This window comes from Bos mutus, chromosome 23, assembly GCF_027580195.1.
Source record: "Bos mutus isolate GX-2022 chromosome 23, NWIPB_WYAK_1.1, whole genome shotgun sequence".
NCBI lineage: Eukaryota > Metazoa > Chordata > Mammalia > Artiodactyla > Bovidae > Bos > Bos mutus.
In genome coordinates this window covers 2,321,131-2,340,215 of record NC_091639.1, presented here as the reverse complement: position 1 = coordinate 2,340,215, position 19,085 = coordinate 2,321,131, and the positions used below count along the sequence as shown (strand labels likewise).

Below are 19,085 nucleotides of genomic sequence, written 5' to 3'. Positions count from 1 at the left end.
TGTGAAGTCAAGTGGGCCTTAGGAAGCATCACAATGAACAAAGCTAGTGGAAGTGATGGAATTCCAGTTGAGCTCTTTCAAATCCTAAAAGATGATGCTGTGAAAGTGCTGCACTCAATATGCCAGCAAATTTGGAAAACTCAGCAGTGGCCGCACAACTGGAAAAGGTCAGTTTTCATTCCAATCCCAAAGAAAGGCAATGCCAAAGAATGCTCAAACTAACGCACAATTGCACTCATCCAACACGCTAGCAAAGTAATGCTCAAAATTCTCCAAGCCAGGCTTCAACAATACGTGAACCGTGAACTTCCAGATGTTCAAGCTGGTTTCAGAAAAGGCAGACAAACCAGAGATCAAATTGTCAACATCCGCTGGATCATCGAAAATACAAGAGAGTTCCAGAAAAACATCTGTTTTTTGCTTTATTGACTATGCCAAAGCCTTTGACTGTGTGGATCACAATAAACTGTGGAAAATTCTGAGAGAGATGGGGATATCAGACCACCTGACCTGCCTCTTGAGAAACCTATATGCACGTCAGGAAGCAACAGTTAGAACTGGACATGGAACGACAGGCTGGTTCCAAATAGGAAAAGGAGTATGTCAAGGCTGTATATTGTCACCCTGCTTATTTAACTTCTATGCAGAGTACATCATGAGAAACGCTGGGCTGGAGGAAGCACAAGCTGGAATCAAGATTGCTGGGAGAAATATCAATAACTTCAGATATACAGATGACACCACCCTTATGGCAGAAAGTGAAGAACTAAAGAGCCTCTTGATGAAAGTGAAAGAGGAGAGTAAAACAGTTGGTTTAAAACTCAACATTCAGAAAACGAAGATCATGGCATCTGGTCCCATCACTTCATGGCAAATAGCTGGACAAACAGTGGAAACAGTGTCAGACTTTATTTTGGGGGGCTCCAAAATCACTGCAGATGGTGACTGAAGCCATGAAATAAAAAGACTCTTACACCTTGGAAGAAAAGTTATGACCAACTTAGCATATTAAAAAGCAGACATTACTTTGCCAACAAAGGTCCATCTAATCAAGGCTATGTTTTTTCCAGTGGTCATGTATGGATGTGAGGGGTGGACTATAAAGAAAGCTGAGTGCTGAAGAACTGATGCTTTTGAACTGTGGTGTTGGAGAAGACTCTTGAGAGTCCCTTGGACTGCAAGGAGATCCAACCAGTCCATCCTAAAGGACATCAGTCCTGAATGTTTATTGGTAGGACTGATGTTGAAGCTGAAACTCCAATACTTTGGCCACCTGAGGCGAAGAGCTGACTCATTTGAAAAGACCCTGATGCTGGGAAAGATTGAGGGCAGGAGGAGAAGGGGACGACAGAGGATGAGATGGTTGGATGGCATCACTGACTCAATGGACATGAGTTTGAGCAAAGTCCGGAAGTTGGTGATGGACAGAGAGGCCTGGCGTCGTGCGGTTCACGGGGTCTCAGAGAGTCTGTCTTGACTGAGCACTGAACTACTTCGCGTCAAGCCCCGCCCCGTCCCCCGTCTCCGCCCCGTCCCCGCCCCCGGCCTCCACTTCTACCTATGGTGTCAGATACCCCGGTCCCGCCCCTCTACGGCCCCGCCCCCGGCCTCCATTTCTACCTATGGCTTGAGGCCCCGCCCCTGCCCCGCCCCCGGCCCTGGCTTCTACCTATGGTGTCACGCCCGGCGCCCTGTCAGGCAGTCCCGCTCTTGTACTCGGGCGGCCATGGCGGGGTTGGCAGGCAGGTTTGCCAGGCGCTGGTGCTCTGGGCTTCTCGGCAGGTACGTGCTGAGCCGGGTCCAGGGCCGCCCTTGGACGCCGCGTCCTTGCGGGAGCTCGCTGCCTGTCTCCGCCTCCTGCCGCAGCGGGTCGCAGCGGGCCGCGCGGGCTGGCCGGGGAGCGTGACGTCAGGCGGCCGCCTCGCGCTCGCCGTCCTCGGGGCCCGAAGGAGGTCTGGCCCGCCAAGCCCGGTTCCGCCCCGCCGGCCGCTGCCGGGCTCGGAGGCGCCGCCCCGGGCGGGTGGGGCGCCGTGTGCGCGGCCTGCCGGGTCGGGCCTTCCAGAGGAGCGCCCCGCATTCCGGGGGGTGACCTGGGTGCTTCGCGGAGGACGTCCTCCGGGTGACTCCTGGTGGGGCGCGCGGCGGCCCACGTGAGGCCGGACCCGGGGCGCACAGGCGACGGGGAGACCGCGGGACGCGCCATCCGCCTACGTGGAGAGGCACGTTCCCGGTTTATGTATTAAACGGTCGTGCTTTTAATTGTTTTTAAAACTCGATTTTAAAATAAATACGTTTGTATCGTATTTTGTGGGAAAAAAATGCACATTTCGGCCTTTATGGACATTTAAAATTTTCCGTTCGTTTTCTACTTGAAACTTTCCAGCTGCCAGATTCGTGTAGGATTCAAAGTTTTTCCTTTTTAGGGGGAAAAAAAATGATTCAGTTATTTAATATAAAACGTGTCCTTTAGTCGCTAAATCTTTTGTGACCCAATGGATTATAGCCCTCCAGGCTCTCTGTCCTTGGATTCTCCAGGCAAGAATACTGGAGTGGTTTGCCATTTCCTCCTCCAGGGAATCTTCCCCACCCAGGGATCAAACCTGGGTCTCCCTCATTGCAGGCAGATTCTTTACCACTGAGGCACCAGGGAAGCCTAATGTAAAACCAGAAGGCTAATTTTACTGAATGGCATTAATTCAAAGTTTGGTCTCAGTCTTTGAAAATTACATTATTGCAGAGGAGGTGATACATTTGTTATGTTTGGGATTTATTCATAACTTATTTTAATCATCTTGGATGCGAGTCATTGCTGTAAACATCCATTGTTTGTTTATGACCTCACTGCTGTGCTGTGATGCTTTTCCCTTCCCTCTGCTTATAGTGTGTGCTTAAAAAGGACTTAGCCATGCTTGCTGTCCCCACTCTGCTGCTGGCTCTTTAGACTGCTGGAGGTGAGGACTGAGCGTGTCTGCTCAGTGAGTGTCACAGCCTAGCATCCAGGCCAAGTAGATTCCCCCAGGTAGGTCCTCCACCTCTCTTAAGAAAGAAGTGCTATCTGTAACACCAACCAGTTTTCCTTCTGAAAACCTACCTTCCTTCTCCTCTCCTGTTATCTGTGTGTGTGCTGGGACTCAGGTGTTTGCTGAGCAGAGTTAGGCATTGACCTGATAAAAGATTTTACTTTGTTAATCAGTGACTACATCATTGAGCAAAAGGCTCTTGTGCCCTTGGAGCAGAAGACCAAGTTCCAGCAGCAGGAGCTGGCAGCAAAGTACGGATTTATTGCAGGACTCCAAGGGGGTGGGAGAAGGAGCCACAGAAACCCCCTCAGGGGTTTTTTGGGGGGAAGGGGGGAGAGCAGAGAAGCTGAAGTTAATTATCCTCTGTTGACAGTAATCATTGGATGTCTCTGGTTTATGACTCTCTGGCCAGGTGGTCCGTGGCTTGGAGGTCTGTGGGCTTATGCTGCTCTGGAGAAATAGCCTGAGTTTGCATGTTTCAAGGGCTGTTTAGAACGGCAGTTTTAGTGCAAGAACGATAGTATCGGCAGCAGCAGTTTTAGTCGTCTGACTGGTTTCATAGTGCTCAGTTCGCCCAGCATTGAGGTCAGAGGGGACGAGAAAGGGGACGGAATTTGGGGCATAAGAACGACTCACAAAGTCGGTAAGGAAATTTGGTCCTAGAGGGATGCAGGTTCAGCTGCAGAGGCTGCGTCTGGATCTTGGGATGCTGAGTTCTTCCTGTACACTTTACCCGGTGGTCTCGATGTCCTTGTTTTGTCTGTGGGGTGCGTGTGCACTTGGTCGTGTCCGACTCTTTGTGACCCCATTGGTTGTGGCCCTCCAGGCTCCTCTGTCCATGGGGTTCTCTGGGCAATAATACTGGAGTGGGTTGCCGTTATACTCAGAGGTTGAGATTGTCAAGTGTTTTATTTGACATGGGTCCGTGCCGGGAATTATAATCATTTCACAAGCCAGAAGTATACAGGATAGTGTCTCTTAATAAGCCAGTAAAGAGTTTTGACTTTGCCATCCAAGAGCTGGGCTTCACTTGTGGCTGGCTCAGCTGGTAAAATAATCCACCTACAATGCAGAAGACCTGGGTTCAATCCGTGGGTTGGGAAGACCCCCTGGAGAAGGGAAAGGCTACCCACTTCAGTATTGTGGCCTGAAGAATTCCATGGACTATACAGTCCATGGGGTCGCAGTCAGACATGACTGAGCAACTTTCACTTTTCCAAGAGATAATGGCCAGCTGCCAGCCTCAAAATAAAAGTCTCTTGATGCTGGAGCAGTTTGCCTGGGTGGCCAGACAGGCGGATTCCACCTTTAGCTTTTGCCACTGCTGATAAGAGTCCCCTTCACCATGGCAGGAACGAGTGCCCCAAGGTCTTGGAGAGTTATTTAGATCAGCAGAGGGGAGCTTTACCCAGGCTGAAACTCTCAGATCATTCCCACAAACTCGGCATTTACAGTCTGAATGTCCCTTCCCCGCAGTTGCTTCAGCGGTTTTGTCTGTTTGTTTTTAGCTGTACCGGCTCTTGCAGCCTGTGGGATCTAGTTCCCTGACTAGGGATCAGACCCAGGCTCCCTCCATTGGGAGCACAGCATCTTAGCCATGGGACCACCAGGGAGGTCCCTCATAAAACAACTGTGCTTCTAAAAAGAACATTTTTTTGCTCTTTGCCACCATCAAGTGGGTTAAAACAACTTCAGTTGCACAGGAGGCTTGGCAGCTCTCAGATCCTGCCTGGCGCTCCTGCCCCCCACCTCCTCCCAGGCCTCTTATTTACTTCCTGCCTCTGACAACGTTACCGGGCTCCCTGGCTTCTGGCTGCTTTTATCTCTGAGGGCCTTCCTTACCGAAGTTAGCTTCTGTCTGGATTTCTTATCCAGGGACCAGTTTGGAAACCACTAACCACTGGCTGAGGCAAGTGCAAGGCAAATATTGCTGGAGAAACGTAGCATTTCGGCGTGGAGGAGTTGGAAACAGTTAGGAACTCGCCTGCCGGTTTGCAGCCCCCTGCAGGTCCCAGCCCTTGGGTTACACGTGGGCGGCCCCGCCATGCTAGCCAGCCAGAAGGACTTTAACAACGCGGTGAGCCAGGTGAAGCTCCTGAAGGAGGATCCGGGCAATGAGGTGAAGCTGAAACTCTACGCACTCTACAAGCAGGTGAGCACCGCAGGTGTTTGGGAGAGAAGCATCTTGAGCACAGGGGTCCTCAGATAGACACGCTGTCTGTTGCTCTGAGAAGACAGCCTGAGTGCGTTGCTGGCTTTCCTCTAAAGAGTGTATGCGTGAGAGTTTATTGGATAAGATTCAGAGCACTGTTAAGGCAAACAGTCCCTCCTTAGGATCACTGCGGAGTAAAAGAGACTTCAGAGATACAGCAACCAGAACGACAAGGCACGGCCAGCCGGCAGCGTGACCTTGAGACAGCTGGGAAACTTGAATAGGGATCGAGTATTAGATGACACCTAGGAACTATTCTTAATAGCATCATGGTTATATAAGAAAAATTGATTTTTTTTTAGGAGTGCATACTAAGTACATGGAGTGAAAAATGGTGTGGTGTTTGCCATTCTCTAAAAAAATTAAGCATAAACGGAAAAGGATGGTTGAAGCAAATATAGCAAAAATGAGAGTTAATTGAATTTGCGGGCTGAATATTGGGAGTTCATTATAATATTCTACTCTTACATATATTTGAAAATCTTTATAAAAACATTTCAAAACTTGAGTTTTCAGTTACAGTGTCTGAAAACTATCCAGAAAATCAGACCCTCTGGGCTCCTGTGTCCTCTTTTTCTCTGTGATCCCTGTGAGCCCCTCTTACTTTGATACTAGTGTGTATATTAAAGAATTTAACCTTGCCCCACAAGGTTCTGACCCTTGCCCTTGGCTTCTGGGAGGTAATTTCTAAGCCCTTGAAATGCCAAGCAGGATAGACCGAGTCTTTGTTTGCCTGGAGAGTCTAAGGATGGGATTTAGAGGGGACTGGCCCCCCAGGTAGAGTTGGAGCGGAGGCTGCAGTTACAGAGAATCACTCAGAAGTGGCGGAGCCCCAGGGAAAACTCTGAACACCAAGGAGGCTTGGATGAGCTTCCCTGGTGGCAGGACGCTGTGTGTGCATCACACGGCAGCTGGGACTGGGAAAGTATACAGTCCTGACTCTGCAGTGGCCGCTGGGGGCGGGTCACACTCATCTCTCCTTTACTCCACCGCTGTGCTCCTTCCTTGCTGATCTGAGTCCCGTCTTTTCCCTGCCTCCCCTCACCCCCACCCCCCACCCCCCCACTGCAATGACTGGTAACCGGGAGGACGAGAGTGTGTCCTGTGAGCCATCCTCCGGGTCATTGCCCAGAGTCAGCACTTCCAGGAGCCCCTGGTCTCACACCCATGTGTCACAAGTGGGGGGCAGTCTTATGGCCCGTGTTGCCTCTAGCATCCCCGATGGCTAACTCTTGAGAAATAAGTCTTTTTCTTCGGACCATCTTAGCCTCCTTTACTGTCTTCGTCTTTCAAAGCCTCTCTCTTATTTTCTCTTTTAGCTAGAAATATGACAATTATGGTTATTAAATGGAGTTTTAAGTTGCCATTTCTGAAAAGAATAGTGCATATATATTTTTTAATCTCAAAACACTCACTGCACCTCCTCCTCCCCAACTGCATGTCCTTCAGTTAGGTGTCCTAAGGGCCAGTGGCTCCGGTGCCCACCCCTGCCCCCGCCCCCCTCTGGGGCAGCTCTGTTGCTCACTTACGGACATCCACCACCACAGATTTGTGAGGAACTGGTGGGGAGTGGTACCTTTGAATGAGCTTTCAGGATATACCGTGTTTTCTAAGTGTTTGTTGGCTAGTTTCCTTTAAAGACTGCTTGAACCATCGATACAAACCTAATGAACGATTAGTTTTTTGAAAGCATTTCCCCAAACCCTGATCTTGCATTATGTTCATACGGAGGCAATTATAACTTTAGGGACTGATAACCCATAATAGCCTATTTTGGCTCTCCAGTCTTTTTTCTCCTGTTTGAGAGGGCAGGGGAGAGGAGAGTTCAGATCAGTCTCTGCCTTGTGAAGCTGCCTGGGAGAGGAGGCACCATCATGCCAGTGTGCATTGCATGGATCTCAGCTGTTTAAGGCCCAGTTTGCATGTGCGTTTGACCAGTAATTGCCCCTCTCCTTTCATAGGCCACTGAAGGACCTTGTAACGTGCCCAAACCAGGTATGCTGGACTTTATCAATAAGACCAAATGGGATGCATGGAACGCTCTTGGCAGTCTGTCCAAGGTACATGGACTCCCATCCTGCTTTTATTTCACTTACTGTGCTCCTAAGGGAGGTGGGTGTTTCTCCCTATTAAGACATAAAGATGAGCCCTCTGGGGATAGAGGTCCCTATATCCAACCAGGACTTTCATTGCCATCAGGTGTACTGAGTAGGACAGGAAGTGTCTCAAAATGCTTGTTCATTAACTGGGCTGAAATCACCATCTCTCTTTAGGAAGCTGCCCGACAGAACTACGTGGACTTGGTGTCCAGGCTGAGTGCTTCCTCTGAGTCCCCCAGCCCAGAGGCCCCTGCAGCAGACAGGAAGCAACCGGAAAGCGATAGCCTGGTGGTGACCTCCGAAGACGGCATCACCACCATCAGGTTGAACCGTCCAGCCAAAAAAAATGCTCTCACCACTCAGGTAACGCCATCTGCCCCGGGAGTCCGTCCTGCTTGTCTTGTCTCCTCTGTTTCACTCAAAAACCGTAGTGTATCAGCATCCTTTTTGGTTCTGTAAATACAGCCGAGGTAAGCGTTTGGCACTTTGCAAAGAGCGGGCTTGCAGACGGACGTGGAGAGGACCCACTGGGTAGGAATGATCGTTTTCAGCTTTCTCCTTTCCTTGTCTTCCCTCTTTCACGCAGATGTATCATGACATCATAGCTGCACTTCAGGCTGCAAGCAAGGATGAGTCAGCCATAACTGTTTTAACAGGTAAGACATTTCCTTGGATTTCTTAATTAGATTTCTGTTTGGGGGCAGGGGAGGATGTTCTCCTAGAAAAGAAATTGAGTAAATAAGCTCTATTATCTTTTCTAGTGCTGAGATACCCTAATTCTTAAATATATAAACAATATGGTAAGACATAGGATTGATATCTTTATCATGTAAAAAGCAGGTACAATTTGGTAAGAAAAGTGCTAAACCTGTTAGATAAATTGGTGAGTAAAATGAATAGACAGTTTGATGAGAAAGTCTTGGCATCAAAGAAACAAGGAAAATGCAACCAGATTAATAAGTAAGAACACAAATAAAAATGATGAGATACCAGTTTATATTAATGCTTATCTGAATTAGCAAACTTTTATACTATACTGAATTTTGAGAAGGTCATGGTAGAATAAATGCCCCTTGCTGACAGCAGCAGAAATGACTTTAAAAAGTGTTAGGTACCTTTTAAAAAGACAGCATTTGACAATATGTAAAATGCTCACATACTTTGACACAGGAATCTCCCAAAACATTCTAAATACTCTAAATAACCATAATAAACCATATGCTAGAACATCCTGTAGACTCTGTATTGCAAAAGCATTAAAAAGTGTAACTGTAGAGAGTCACCGTATAGAAAAATGTTTACGAAATAAAACATTAGCAATTATATCAGCACTGTGATAATTATTGGAAAATATGGATGCTGATGGGCCTGGGCTGATGAGAACTTGATGATTGAACTTGGTAGGGGCTTTGCATGTGTATAGCGGTGAAGGCTAAGGTTCTGGACGCAGATCAACTTGAGTTTAAATCCCAGCTTCACTTCTTACTACTTGTGGGTGAATTCTGCTTCCTAAGTGGAGAAGACAGTGTCTTCCTAACCCTACAGAGTGGTCAAGATAGTGACCTGAGGCAGGGCAGGGCAGGGCTCACACCGCACTTGGGAGGCGGGAGCCACCGCTGCGTGTTGGCATGGCAGAAGCAGGAGTCATTTTATTTTATTTATCTTTTCTTTTGGCTGTACCATGCAGCTTGTGGGATCTTAGTTCCCCAATCAGGGACTGAACTCCCGTCCTTGTCAGTGAAGAGTCCTAACCACTGGATCACCAGGGAATCCCCAGGAGTGATTTTAATTTTCATTGAAATTTGTAAAATATGTAATATCAGAGCACTTTTAGTTTAAAAAAAAAAAAGAGAGAGAGAGGTGAGGAGAAAGATCCCTAACAGCTAATGAGAAAGAGTGAAGTGGGGAAGACGCAAAGATGCTCTGGCATCCCCTGTGTATGCCTAGGAGCAGGATCCCCTGTGTATGCCTAGGAGCAGGATCCCCTGTGTATGCCTAGGAGCAGGAAGGCAACGGGAACAGTCCAGAGGCAGCACTAGCTGCTTATAGGAGAGGAACAGTTTCTGATTTTTTAGTTAACATTTTTTAAACTGAATGTACAATGCAGGTGCATCATTTTTTAAAAACCCAAAGACTGAAATGCACATAACTAAACTAAAACCCCAGGCCTGCATCCTAAAACACCTCAGCTTTTCTTGAGCCTTCTAGAAACTGCTTGTGTGTGTGTGTGATTCTCCCTACCCCTCCTTTTGTAAACAGAAGAGGAAGCACATAATACACACACACTATACCTACCTTTCTGTCCTAACTGCTGTCCTGAAAATTTGTTCTCAGTCAGCACCTGCACATCTAAGTTTTCCTCTGCAGGACTGCAAAGTATGAAAGTTTCAGGACTCCATAATTTGTTTCATTATTCCTCTGTCAGTGAACAGGTAGGTTGTACTTAGTCTTTTGCTATTAAAATCATGCTGCAAGGAATATCCTCAGGCATACATCTTTCAGTAAATATGCAAAGATATCCATGTTGTAAAAGTGAAACTGCTGAATTTCATATTAGCTGGTCATAACGGCTAACGTTTGTATCATACTTCCTGTTTGCCGAGCATTGGGCTAAGCATTTTAATTTGTTTGGTAGCTTTCTTAATTCTTAACTCTTCTAAGCTTTCTTGCAATAACCCTATGATATTAGGCCCTATTATTACTAGTATTTTACAAGTAAGAAAACGGAAAGATTAAGTGCTGATAAATAGTGCTTGTTCTCTGGGCTTCCCAGGCGGCGCTAGTGGTGAAGAAGCTGCCTGCCAGTGCAAGAGACATAAGAGGTGCGGGTTTGACCCCTGGATTAGGAAGATCCCCTGAAGGAGGGCATGGCAACCCACTCCAGTATTCCTGCCTGGAGACTCTCCATACCCAGAGGAGCCTATACAGTCCAAAGTGTCACAAAGAGTCAGACGTGACTTAGCACACATGCTTGTTCTATAGTTATTTTCTATATACCCTTCACTTTTGGTTTCTTACTTACTCTTTTTATCTAAGCGTTGTAATAATAGGTCCTTCAGTTTTCAGAAAGGATTTTGTTTGTTTTGCATTTCTGTTATCAATTCCTGGCTTATAATCAGAGATGATCAGTTTTTCTAATTTTTTTTTTAGAATCTGTTAAAATTTCATGTATACTAGATATATATTGAAATCTCTACCTTGAAGATTAAGAAGTAAAAAAATGGCCAATTGTTTTATATCATCCACAAACACTTAAAAAGTGACTTCAGGGACATCCTTGGTGGTGCAGTCACTCCCTGCTCCCTATGCAAGGGACACAGATTTGATCCGTGGTCAGGGAAACTAACATCCCATATGCCACACAGCCTGGCCAAGTAATAACAATAAGTATTTAAATTTTTAAAAAATTTTAAGAATTAAAAGTAAATTCACTCTTGATTATTAAGGTGTAGAGTTATAATTATGTCGATTAGACTTGCCTTTCTAATTCATGTCATATAGATTCCGTAAATTCTGCTTTCCCTTCTAACTTATCTGTCTTGGACTGAGAAGAGCAAGCTGAAGGCAACTGTTACTTTGTGATGGTGCCTCTCTGGGCCCATCGAGCGCCGGGTGACCCGCCCCAGAGCCTCACACGCGCTGTCAGCTCCGGAGAACACCCCCGCCCTGTGCCCGTACCCGCCCCCGCCTCCCCGAGCCCCCAGATGAGATCAGAGCCCCCCTGCCTGCTCTCGCGTCCCTTCGTGGCCCAGCCGCGTTGCCTGCGTTTGTCAGCGTGTCCTTAATGCAGCGTCTGGCCGACCGGTCGTCAGCCAGGGCGGGCACCCCCGCGGGTTCACGGTGCTCTCGCAGAGCGTGGCGCCGAGCCTGGCGCCCAGGAGGTGCCCGGAGCGGCGGGCGCCTGAGTGGCGCGCCCATGGCTTGTGTTCGCAGGCAGCGGGGACTACTACTGCAGCGGGAACGACCTGACCAACTTCACGCATCTGCCCGCCGGCGGGCTGGAGGAGATGGCCAGGAGCGCGGCCGCCCTCCTGAGGTGAGGGGCCGGCTGACCCGGGGGCTCGCCCGGTTCATCAGGGGGTCTGAGCTTGCAGAAAAGAGAAACACTGGTTCCCTGTGGTCGGCGGTGACTTCCGCCAAGCGTACTTGTCCGGCCGCCGTCAGGAAGGGCGTCTGGTTCCTCGCGGTGACTCCCGTTCCCCTGAGCGCTCCTCACGGGAGGGCCCGGCAGCCAGCTCCCGGCGCGCTCTCAGTTCTCCGCGTCGAGGCTGCGGCGGTCACGACTCAGCGACAGCGCCGCCGCCGCCGCACCGAGGCGGAGGAGCCGAGCGCCGTCTCCCGGGCTGGGGGAGGCCTCGCTGCCGGGACCGCTGCGCCCAGGGGGCTGGAGGCGGGCCCTGCTGCCCAGCCGCTTCTGATGCCCGGCGCTCTGCTGCCCAGCACGCCGGGACCCCGCGGCCCGTGCTGACTCACGGCCCTGACTGAAGGCCCAGGACGCAGGATGTGGACCGAGGCCGGCCCCGGGGTCCCTGCAGGCACCCCTCCAGTGCCCCGCAGACGGGGCCCGGGTGAATCGCGGGCTGCAGGCCGGGGAGGTGCCGGGAGCTGGAAACGTCTCCAGCCCGCCCAGAGAAGCGCGTTCCGGACCCCGGTCCTGCTTGTACCTCGGTGACGCTGCTTGGGAACAGCTCAACACGCCTGTCTATTTCCGTGTCTGCAGGGATTTCGTCAACTGTTTCATAGACTTCCCGAAGCCTCTGGTGGCCGTGGTGAATGGTCCGGCCGTGGGGATCTCCGTCACCATCCTCGGGCTGTTTGACGTCGTTTACGCGACCGACCGGGTAAGTCCGCGGGCAGAAGCGAGTGATGTCCGGCTGGGGAAGACACGCTCCTCCAAACGCTGCTTTGGCGTTGCCGGTAGTAAACAGGGCATGTGGTCGGGGTTAGAAGGGATGAAAGTTACATTTTCCCCAAAGAATTAGTCTGCCTTGACATGCTGTATTCTTCCTTCACTCTTAACCTGAATTTTCCTAAACACCAGTGTCGTCATGAACATTGTCCCAGCCCTTTTGGTTCTGTTTATTCTCAGCCTATGACACAAGAGTTATTCAACTTTGCTCTAAAATAGTCAGGAGACCTTCAGACTTGCAAGCATGGGTAAAAAAAAAAAAAAGCAGCTTTGAAGGTTATGCAAGTGAGTTATTTGATCTTTTTTTTTTTCAGTGTAAATGAACCCTGGAATCTAGAAATCTAGACTAAGAAAGGACTTTCAGGCAGTATCTACCTTCACTCCCCACCCGCACCCCGCCCTTAGCAGATAGGAAAACCGAAGCTCAGAGAAGTTACTGCCTCATGCTCACCATTGAATTATATAGATTTTCACTTCAGTTCCTACTATAGTAGTAATGTATGTCATAGTAGAAAATAAAAATTTGGAAAATATGGAAAAGTACAAAGAAAACAGTTGGTTTAAAAATCACTCCTTGGGACTTGCCTAGCGGTCCAGTGGCTAAGACTCCACACTCCCAATGCAGGGGGCCCAGGTCCACCCCTGGTCAGGGAATTGGACCCCACGTGCCAACCAAGAGTTTGCATGCCACAGCTAAAGACCCCTCGTGCCGCAGTGCAGAGCCTGCGTGCCACCACTAAACCCGCCGTGGCCAGGTAGATAAATGCTAAATATTTTTAAAAAATAAAATCACTCCTCTCCCCACTCGGAGATAAGCAGCGCTAACACTTGGGTTATTTAGCTTACCTAATTTAACAAGTCCCCGACACTGGAACCCTAGCATGCCTAGTTCTTTTCCTTATAAACAAAGATGATGTGATAAACATTTATCTTAGCACCTTGACCCTAGAACTTCTCCTGTAGAACTAATAACCACCTCTTAGGGTTATCAGAGTCTTAGAGTGACTCTTGCTTTTGTGGCAATGAAATTTGCTGATGTACACATATCCTTGCAGGGAACAGTTGGTTTTTGCTGCTGAAGAGATGCCTGGTTTTGTTGGAGGTACCTTCTCCAGTAACAGGGCCATTTATAAGGGTCCTTTACTCCCATCATTGACTGGATTCCTTTCAATCCGATTGGGCATATTGTCAGATCTAATACTTATTAATAATTTCCCCGTAAAAATAGCAAGTGCAATTCTAGACGCTTGGCCACCTAACCTTTGTAGGTAGAACTTTCTGCCCAAAGGCAGAACTTCACAGTCTTCAGTCCCATTCTGTGTGTTAAATGACCCATCCGTTGATCTGCTTTGAGCAGGGTAAGAGCAGAAGTTCCTGACCTGAAGTTGGTGGTCTCTTTCTGTAGGACTTGAAAGCCAAATAGTGTCATATTTGCATCTTACTCTCCCACTAGATTCCAAATGATTGTCATGAGCATCATCTTGATAAAGATTCCTAAGACTCCGTCTTACGATACAACTTAAATTAAAATTGAAATCAGAGGGAAATGTGTGTGTATTATATATGCTGACAGATTGGGCCCACAGTAAGATATTTGACAGATAGTGACCACCACTAAGATTTCACCCAACTGAATTAAATCAAGATTCAATTTCAAATCAGAGAAAGACACAGAAGAAAGAAGCTGTGGAGAGAAATTGATTTTATAGGATCTGTTCATTCCTGGCTTCTTGAATGTATACCATATTAAATGTGGGTTAACATTTAACCCATATAACCAATTATTCTTCATTATGGGCAGTAGGTCATGCCTGCCTATTAGCGTCTCCGTCAACAAACAGCACCTTTCTCCTTTGAGCTCATGAAAAGGTGGAAGTCATAACAATAGTAGATAATTGAGTGGTCAGTCCACAGGAGACACTCTGCTGATGCCCATTACACATATTCAGTAAGCACCCACAGTAATGGCCCCGTGAGGCAGGGGCTCTCATCCCCATTTCACAGATGAGAAAACCATGGCACAGAGGTCAAGAAGCTCCAGGGTCACCAGGCAGCCTGATGCCAGTGTCTGACCGTCTCTGCCTCTATTGCTCTTGTTTCTGAAGTTCACTTAGTGTTGCTTATAATGATGTTTGTAAGTAAGTAAATGCTGCAGAGCCTTAGCTTTCCGTGGACCTGTTTGTGACACTTTCCAAGGTTGGCTCCTTTGTTTTTTGATTATGTTCCTTCTCAGCACATTTTCTCAAAAGGCTTTCTTTTGGGGGCAAAAGAGAAGGCAGGTGCCTTTAATTACTGTTTTCCGTATACTTTTATTATTTTGATTTGTATGTGTCGCACATCATATGTTTTTATCTTTTAACAGTATTCACTGAAAAAACCTCAACATGTCTGATTATGGAAAAATGAAGTCTAAATATGCTGTTTACAGAATTGTCAATTATAAGTTAATTTCCTAAGAACTTTTCATTCATCAAGAAACACAAAAATATTTCTGACATCTAGGAAAACACAGAAAACACAGTTATTGTAGTTGAATAACTGACTGACTCTGTAGCCTAAATAACCAATATTAAAGTAGTTTTGGGTATTTAAAGCCAATCAAAAACCTCTGGGGCAAAATCAAGACAATTGAGAAAACAATAGAGGCTAACCTTGCTAGTATAGTTTTAAAAATGAATCAGTGAGGTGATGGATCAACAATGTAATACAGAAACGCAAGCTGGAGAGGAATAATACGGCTCACAGAAAAGAAAGTGTAAATGGCTCTTAAAAATATGAGAAAGACACCATTAAGAAAAGGATTTGTAAACAGAACATGTAAGAAACTCTTACAGCTCAATAATAAAAAGATAACCAAGCCAACTTAAAAACAGTGGACAGAGAATTGCAAGTTACTTCACCAAAGGAGACACTAAATAGCTGATAAACATGTGAAAAGATGCTCAGCATCATTAGCCGTCATTGTTTAGTTGCTCAGTCATGGGTGACGCTTTTGTGACCCCGTGGACTGTAGCCCACCAGGCTCCTGTGTCCATGGGATTTCCCAGGCAAGGATACTGGAGTGGGTTGCCCTTTCCACTTCCAGGGGATCTTCCCGACCCAGGGATCGAACCCAGGTCTTCTGCATTGTAGGTGGATTCTTTACCGTGGAGCCACCAAGGGATTAAAACCACACCAAGACACCATGATACACCTATGAGACCGGGTAAAATTGAAAAGACTGATGATGACAAGGTTTAGGGAGAACTTGGAGCATTTGGAACATACACCGCTGGTGGCATTGCTAAATGGTGCATCCTCTCTGAAAATAGTCTGGCAACTTCTTAGAGAGTTAAACCACACATTTACCACACAGCTCAGCAATTGCAAGCCTGGGTATTTACCCAGGAGAGTTGAAAATAGACATTCATCATAAGCTTACAGTATCCAGAATACTGGAAATGCCACAGTGGCTTCAACTGGTGAATGGATAAATGAATTCTGATATACCCATCCAATGGAATACCGCTCAGAAATAAGAAGGAACAAAATCCTGGTACATGAGACAGCAACGTGGAGACTCAGGAGCCTTCTGCTAAGGACAGAGGCCTGAAAAAGGAGAAGTGGGTACAGGATGTATGATTGCATTTATACACATGTGAGAAAGGGCAAAACTGTAGGAACAGAGCCCGGATCGGTGGTGGCTCAGGGATGAGAGGAACAGCCTGCCTGCGGGAGGGCACGAGGAAACAGGCTGTGCGCTCAGTCGCGGCTGATTCCGTGACCTCGTGGACTGTGGCCCGCCAGGCTCCGCTGTCCACGGGATTCTCCAGGCAAGAACACTGGAGTGGGTTGCCATTCCCTTCTCCAGGGGATCTTCCCAACCCAGGGATCGAGCCTTTGTCTCTTATGTCTCCTGCAGGCAAGTTTGTTACCACCACGGGCAATAGAAATATTCTATATCTTGACTATGGTAGTGGCTACATAACTGTATATATTTGTTTAAAACTCATCAAACTGTGTATGTCCAGAGAGTCAATTTGTGTGTGTAGAGCACACTTTGAAGACATTGTGGGTCCACTTCAAGAGCACCAGGATAAAGCAAATATCACCATAAAGTGAGTCAAAGGAATGTTTTGATTTCCCAGTGCTTTGAGAAGTTACATTTACATTATAGTGTAGTCTGTTGAGTGTGCAAATAGCATTGTGTCTAAAAAACCATGAGCTATTTTTAAATGTTTTAAAAACATTTTAATTTAAAAATAGCACTGTTGGGAAAATGGCGTGGACAGACCTGCTTGATACAGAGGTGCCACAAACCTTCAATTTATTCTTCAAAAAAGAAAAAAGCAGTGTCTGTGAAGCACAGTAAAGCAAAAGCTTAGTGGAGTGAGGTCTGCCTGTGTGATACGATAAAGTGCTTCAGTTAAGTACCGTAAGGAGGACATAAACAGATGGTGATGTTTCTGAAATCACATGTGAAAAGATGATTTTCTTTTCTCTTTTTCTCTCCAAAAAGGCAAGCTTTCACACCCCGTTCAGTCACCTGGGCCAGAGTCCGGAAGGCTGTTCCTCTTACACTTTCCCCAAGATAATGGGCTCAAGCAAGGTAGGTCTCGGAAGCCTTAAAAATAAACGTTAGAAAGTCTCTCCACTCCGAAAGCGTCCCGTACCCCCTGTTCTTTCCCTTGATAATAGGGATGACACAGAAGCACATGATCTGCCCCGCAGATCCGAGAGTTTTAAAGAGAGGAGCCGGGCCGTGGGGAGGGTCTCGCATGGAGGGGTTGGCGCTCAGTCCGCAGCTCTGCAGACCGCGGGTCACGCTGAGCTGCATGCCCCTGCGCCCGGAGCCGTCCTGGCCTCTCCAGCCTTCTCTCCAGCCTGCTCGGGGCAGGGCGGGCACCCAGGGGCCTGTGGCCACTCCGGCCTGTCCCTGCGGCGGCGGAAGCCTCAGTGCCCGCCCAGGACCCCACCGGGGTGGGAGGGGCTTGGCAGACATCCTCCAAGATCTGAGAGAGGAGTGGGGATGGAGCCTTTGCCTGTTGCTGTCAGATTTCCATGGGAAAATTTTTTTTTTTTTTTTTTTTTTTTTTTTGGCCATGCCGCATGGCTTGCAGGATCTCAGTTTCCCGAGCAGGGATTGAACCTGGGCCACAACAGAGAAAACCCAGAATCCTAACCACTAGGCCACTGAGGAAGCCCCCTTTTAAATCTCTTTCTTTTGACACATTCCCTGAAGTGTTACACAGATTTGAACTTGAAAAGTCGGGCAGACCCAACTCAAAGGCTTAGAGCATTTGGCTGTGGAACAGTCTTTGAAGAAAAATGGCAAACACAGAGAAAGTTACCCTCTCAGTGACCCCAGTTCTGTTAAAATCTGAACGTTAGTCTTCATCACGTTCCTCCAGTGAATTAGAGCTCACCTGACTCCCCAGACCACTGTGTGAATTTCCAGGGAAGGGAATTGACCGTTGCTGTTTCTAAAAGCTGGTTGTCGTCCTCTATGACCATGAGTTTTCATTTATTGTTGTGGTGGTTGTGTGTTGTGTATGAAACGGGAAATCATAGCTGCCATTTGTCATAGACCCAATATGTGGCATTTCTGGTCTAGGTCCCAGCTCTTACCTGCCCAACATAGACACACAAGAGAAGCCGCAAACTCCACAAGCCTTCTCGAAAGCCTGGCGGTCTCAGCACACAGCCTGCACAGCATTGCCTGTGGGGCCATCAATTTCTCCCTTAATGAGAAATACTGGCGATCTCAAAGACCGAAGGAAGTGGCCGCATGTCTGCTGAGAGCAGCTCACTCTGAGTTACTGAGCCTTTCTTCACTGAAGTCACGTCCTAACCTTGCTTTTCATTCCAGGCGGCAGAGATGCTCCTTTTTGGGAAGAAGTTAACGGCCCAGGAAGCATGTGCCCAAGGACTCGTTACCGAAGTTTTTCCCGACGGCACTTTTCAGAAGGAAGTGTGGGCCAGGCTGAAAGCATATTCAAAGCTGCCCCCAAATGTTAGTATTCGGGACCCTTTTGTTTGTTTGTTTGTTTTACTTGCAAGAACCATTTGCCTTAAATAAGCAATTTAAAAAAAACAAGACACCTTCGCTTGCTCTGAGCACATGTAAATCTGATGTTAAAAGTAACCATAATAACGTTAGAAATACTGACTTTTTACGAAACTTTCCAAATGGCCGTTCCACTTCTGGGCTGTGGCGGCAGAGGGGCAGTTCTTCCTGGGCATGACTTTGAGGAGGCTGTTTGGCCGCCTCTGCTGGGACTTCTGGCCTTGAGCCCAGGTGAGCAGGCAGATCGGTGAGCTTCCCAGGGACGCTTGTGCGTCCACACGTGCCCGCCGCTGAGCGACTCTCGTCCTCGCTGCTCAGAACGCAGTCCTGGAGCCAGAAGTGTGTGGTCACAGGGCCCGCCCCACCCCTGCCAAGGTGACGTGTGCACACTCGAACATTCAAGAAGCCCTGTCTTCCTTACAAGGTATCACAGGATCAAAGGAACTACTGAGCCACACAATCATCAGAATTCTAGAATGATTCCAACTCCTCTTAGAATACCTCTTCAGCTAACTGTTGGTTTTTGATTTTTCAGGCCATGAGAATTTCCAAGCAGATCATCAGAAACAGGGAGAAAGAAAAGTTGCACGCGGTCAACGCGGAAGAAAGCAGTGTCCTAAGGGAGAGGTGGCAGTCAGACGAATGCATGAATGCCATCGCAAGCTTCCTGTCCAGAAAGGCGAAGCTCTGATGGCCTGCGCGGCAGCCGGGCGCCTCCAGGGAAGCGCTGTACCGCTGCTCCCGCGTGTCAGCCCCCGAGCCGAATAAAGCTCGCTGTGCCTTATTTCAGTGCTTAAAT

General features: G+C 47.8%; 1 protein-coding gene across 3 annotated transcripts; it reads left to right on the top strand.

Annotated features, from left to right (window-relative positions):
• The first annotated feature begins 1,652 nt into the window (after nt 1–1,652).
• On the top strand, nt 1,653–19,084 carry ECI2 (enoyl-CoA delta isomerase 2). 3 transcript variants are annotated; one of them, XM_005907022.3, is made up of 10 exons: nt 1,653–1,782; nt 5,019–5,172; nt 7,194–7,292; nt 7,506–7,694; nt 7,918–7,987; nt 11,265–11,367; nt 12,052–12,172; nt 16,739–16,828; nt 18,089–18,232; nt 18,822–19,084. In XM_005907022.3, the coding sequence occupies exons 1-10, from the start codon at nt 1,727–1,729 to the stop codon at nt 18,975–18,977; spliced, it is 1,182 nt and encodes a 393-aa protein (XP_005907084.2). In that variant the 5' UTR covers nt 1,653–1,726; the 3' UTR covers nt 18,978–19,084. The 3 variants fall into 3 exon arrangements, with proteins under 3 accessions (XP_005907084.2, XP_070216872.1, XP_070216873.1); XM_070360771.1 differs by having other exon boundaries at nt 1,670–1,782; nt 4,896–5,172; XM_070360772.1 differs by lacking the exon at nt 1,653–1,782 and adding an exon at nt 2,081–2,219 and having other exon boundaries at nt 4,896–5,172.
• The last annotated feature ends 1 nt before the right edge of the window (nt 19,085 follows it).

What these genes read in the sequence shown, in the direction of transcription:
- ECI2 (XM_005907022.3), top strand. Translation starts at nt 1,727, where the DNA reads ATGGCGGGGTTGGCAGGCAGGTTTGCCAGGCGCTGGTGCTCTGGGCTT. An exon ending in CTCTTGGCAGTCTGTCCAAG is followed by an intron (nt 7,293 to 7,505) that starts GTACATGGACTC and finishes ATCTCTCTTTAG; the next exon opens with GAAGCTGCCCGACAGAACTA. An exon ending in AGCGCGGCCGCCCTCCTGAG is followed by an intron (nt 11,368 to 12,051) that starts GTGAGGGGCCGG and finishes CCGTGTCTGCAG; the next exon opens with GGATTTCGTCAACTGTTTCA.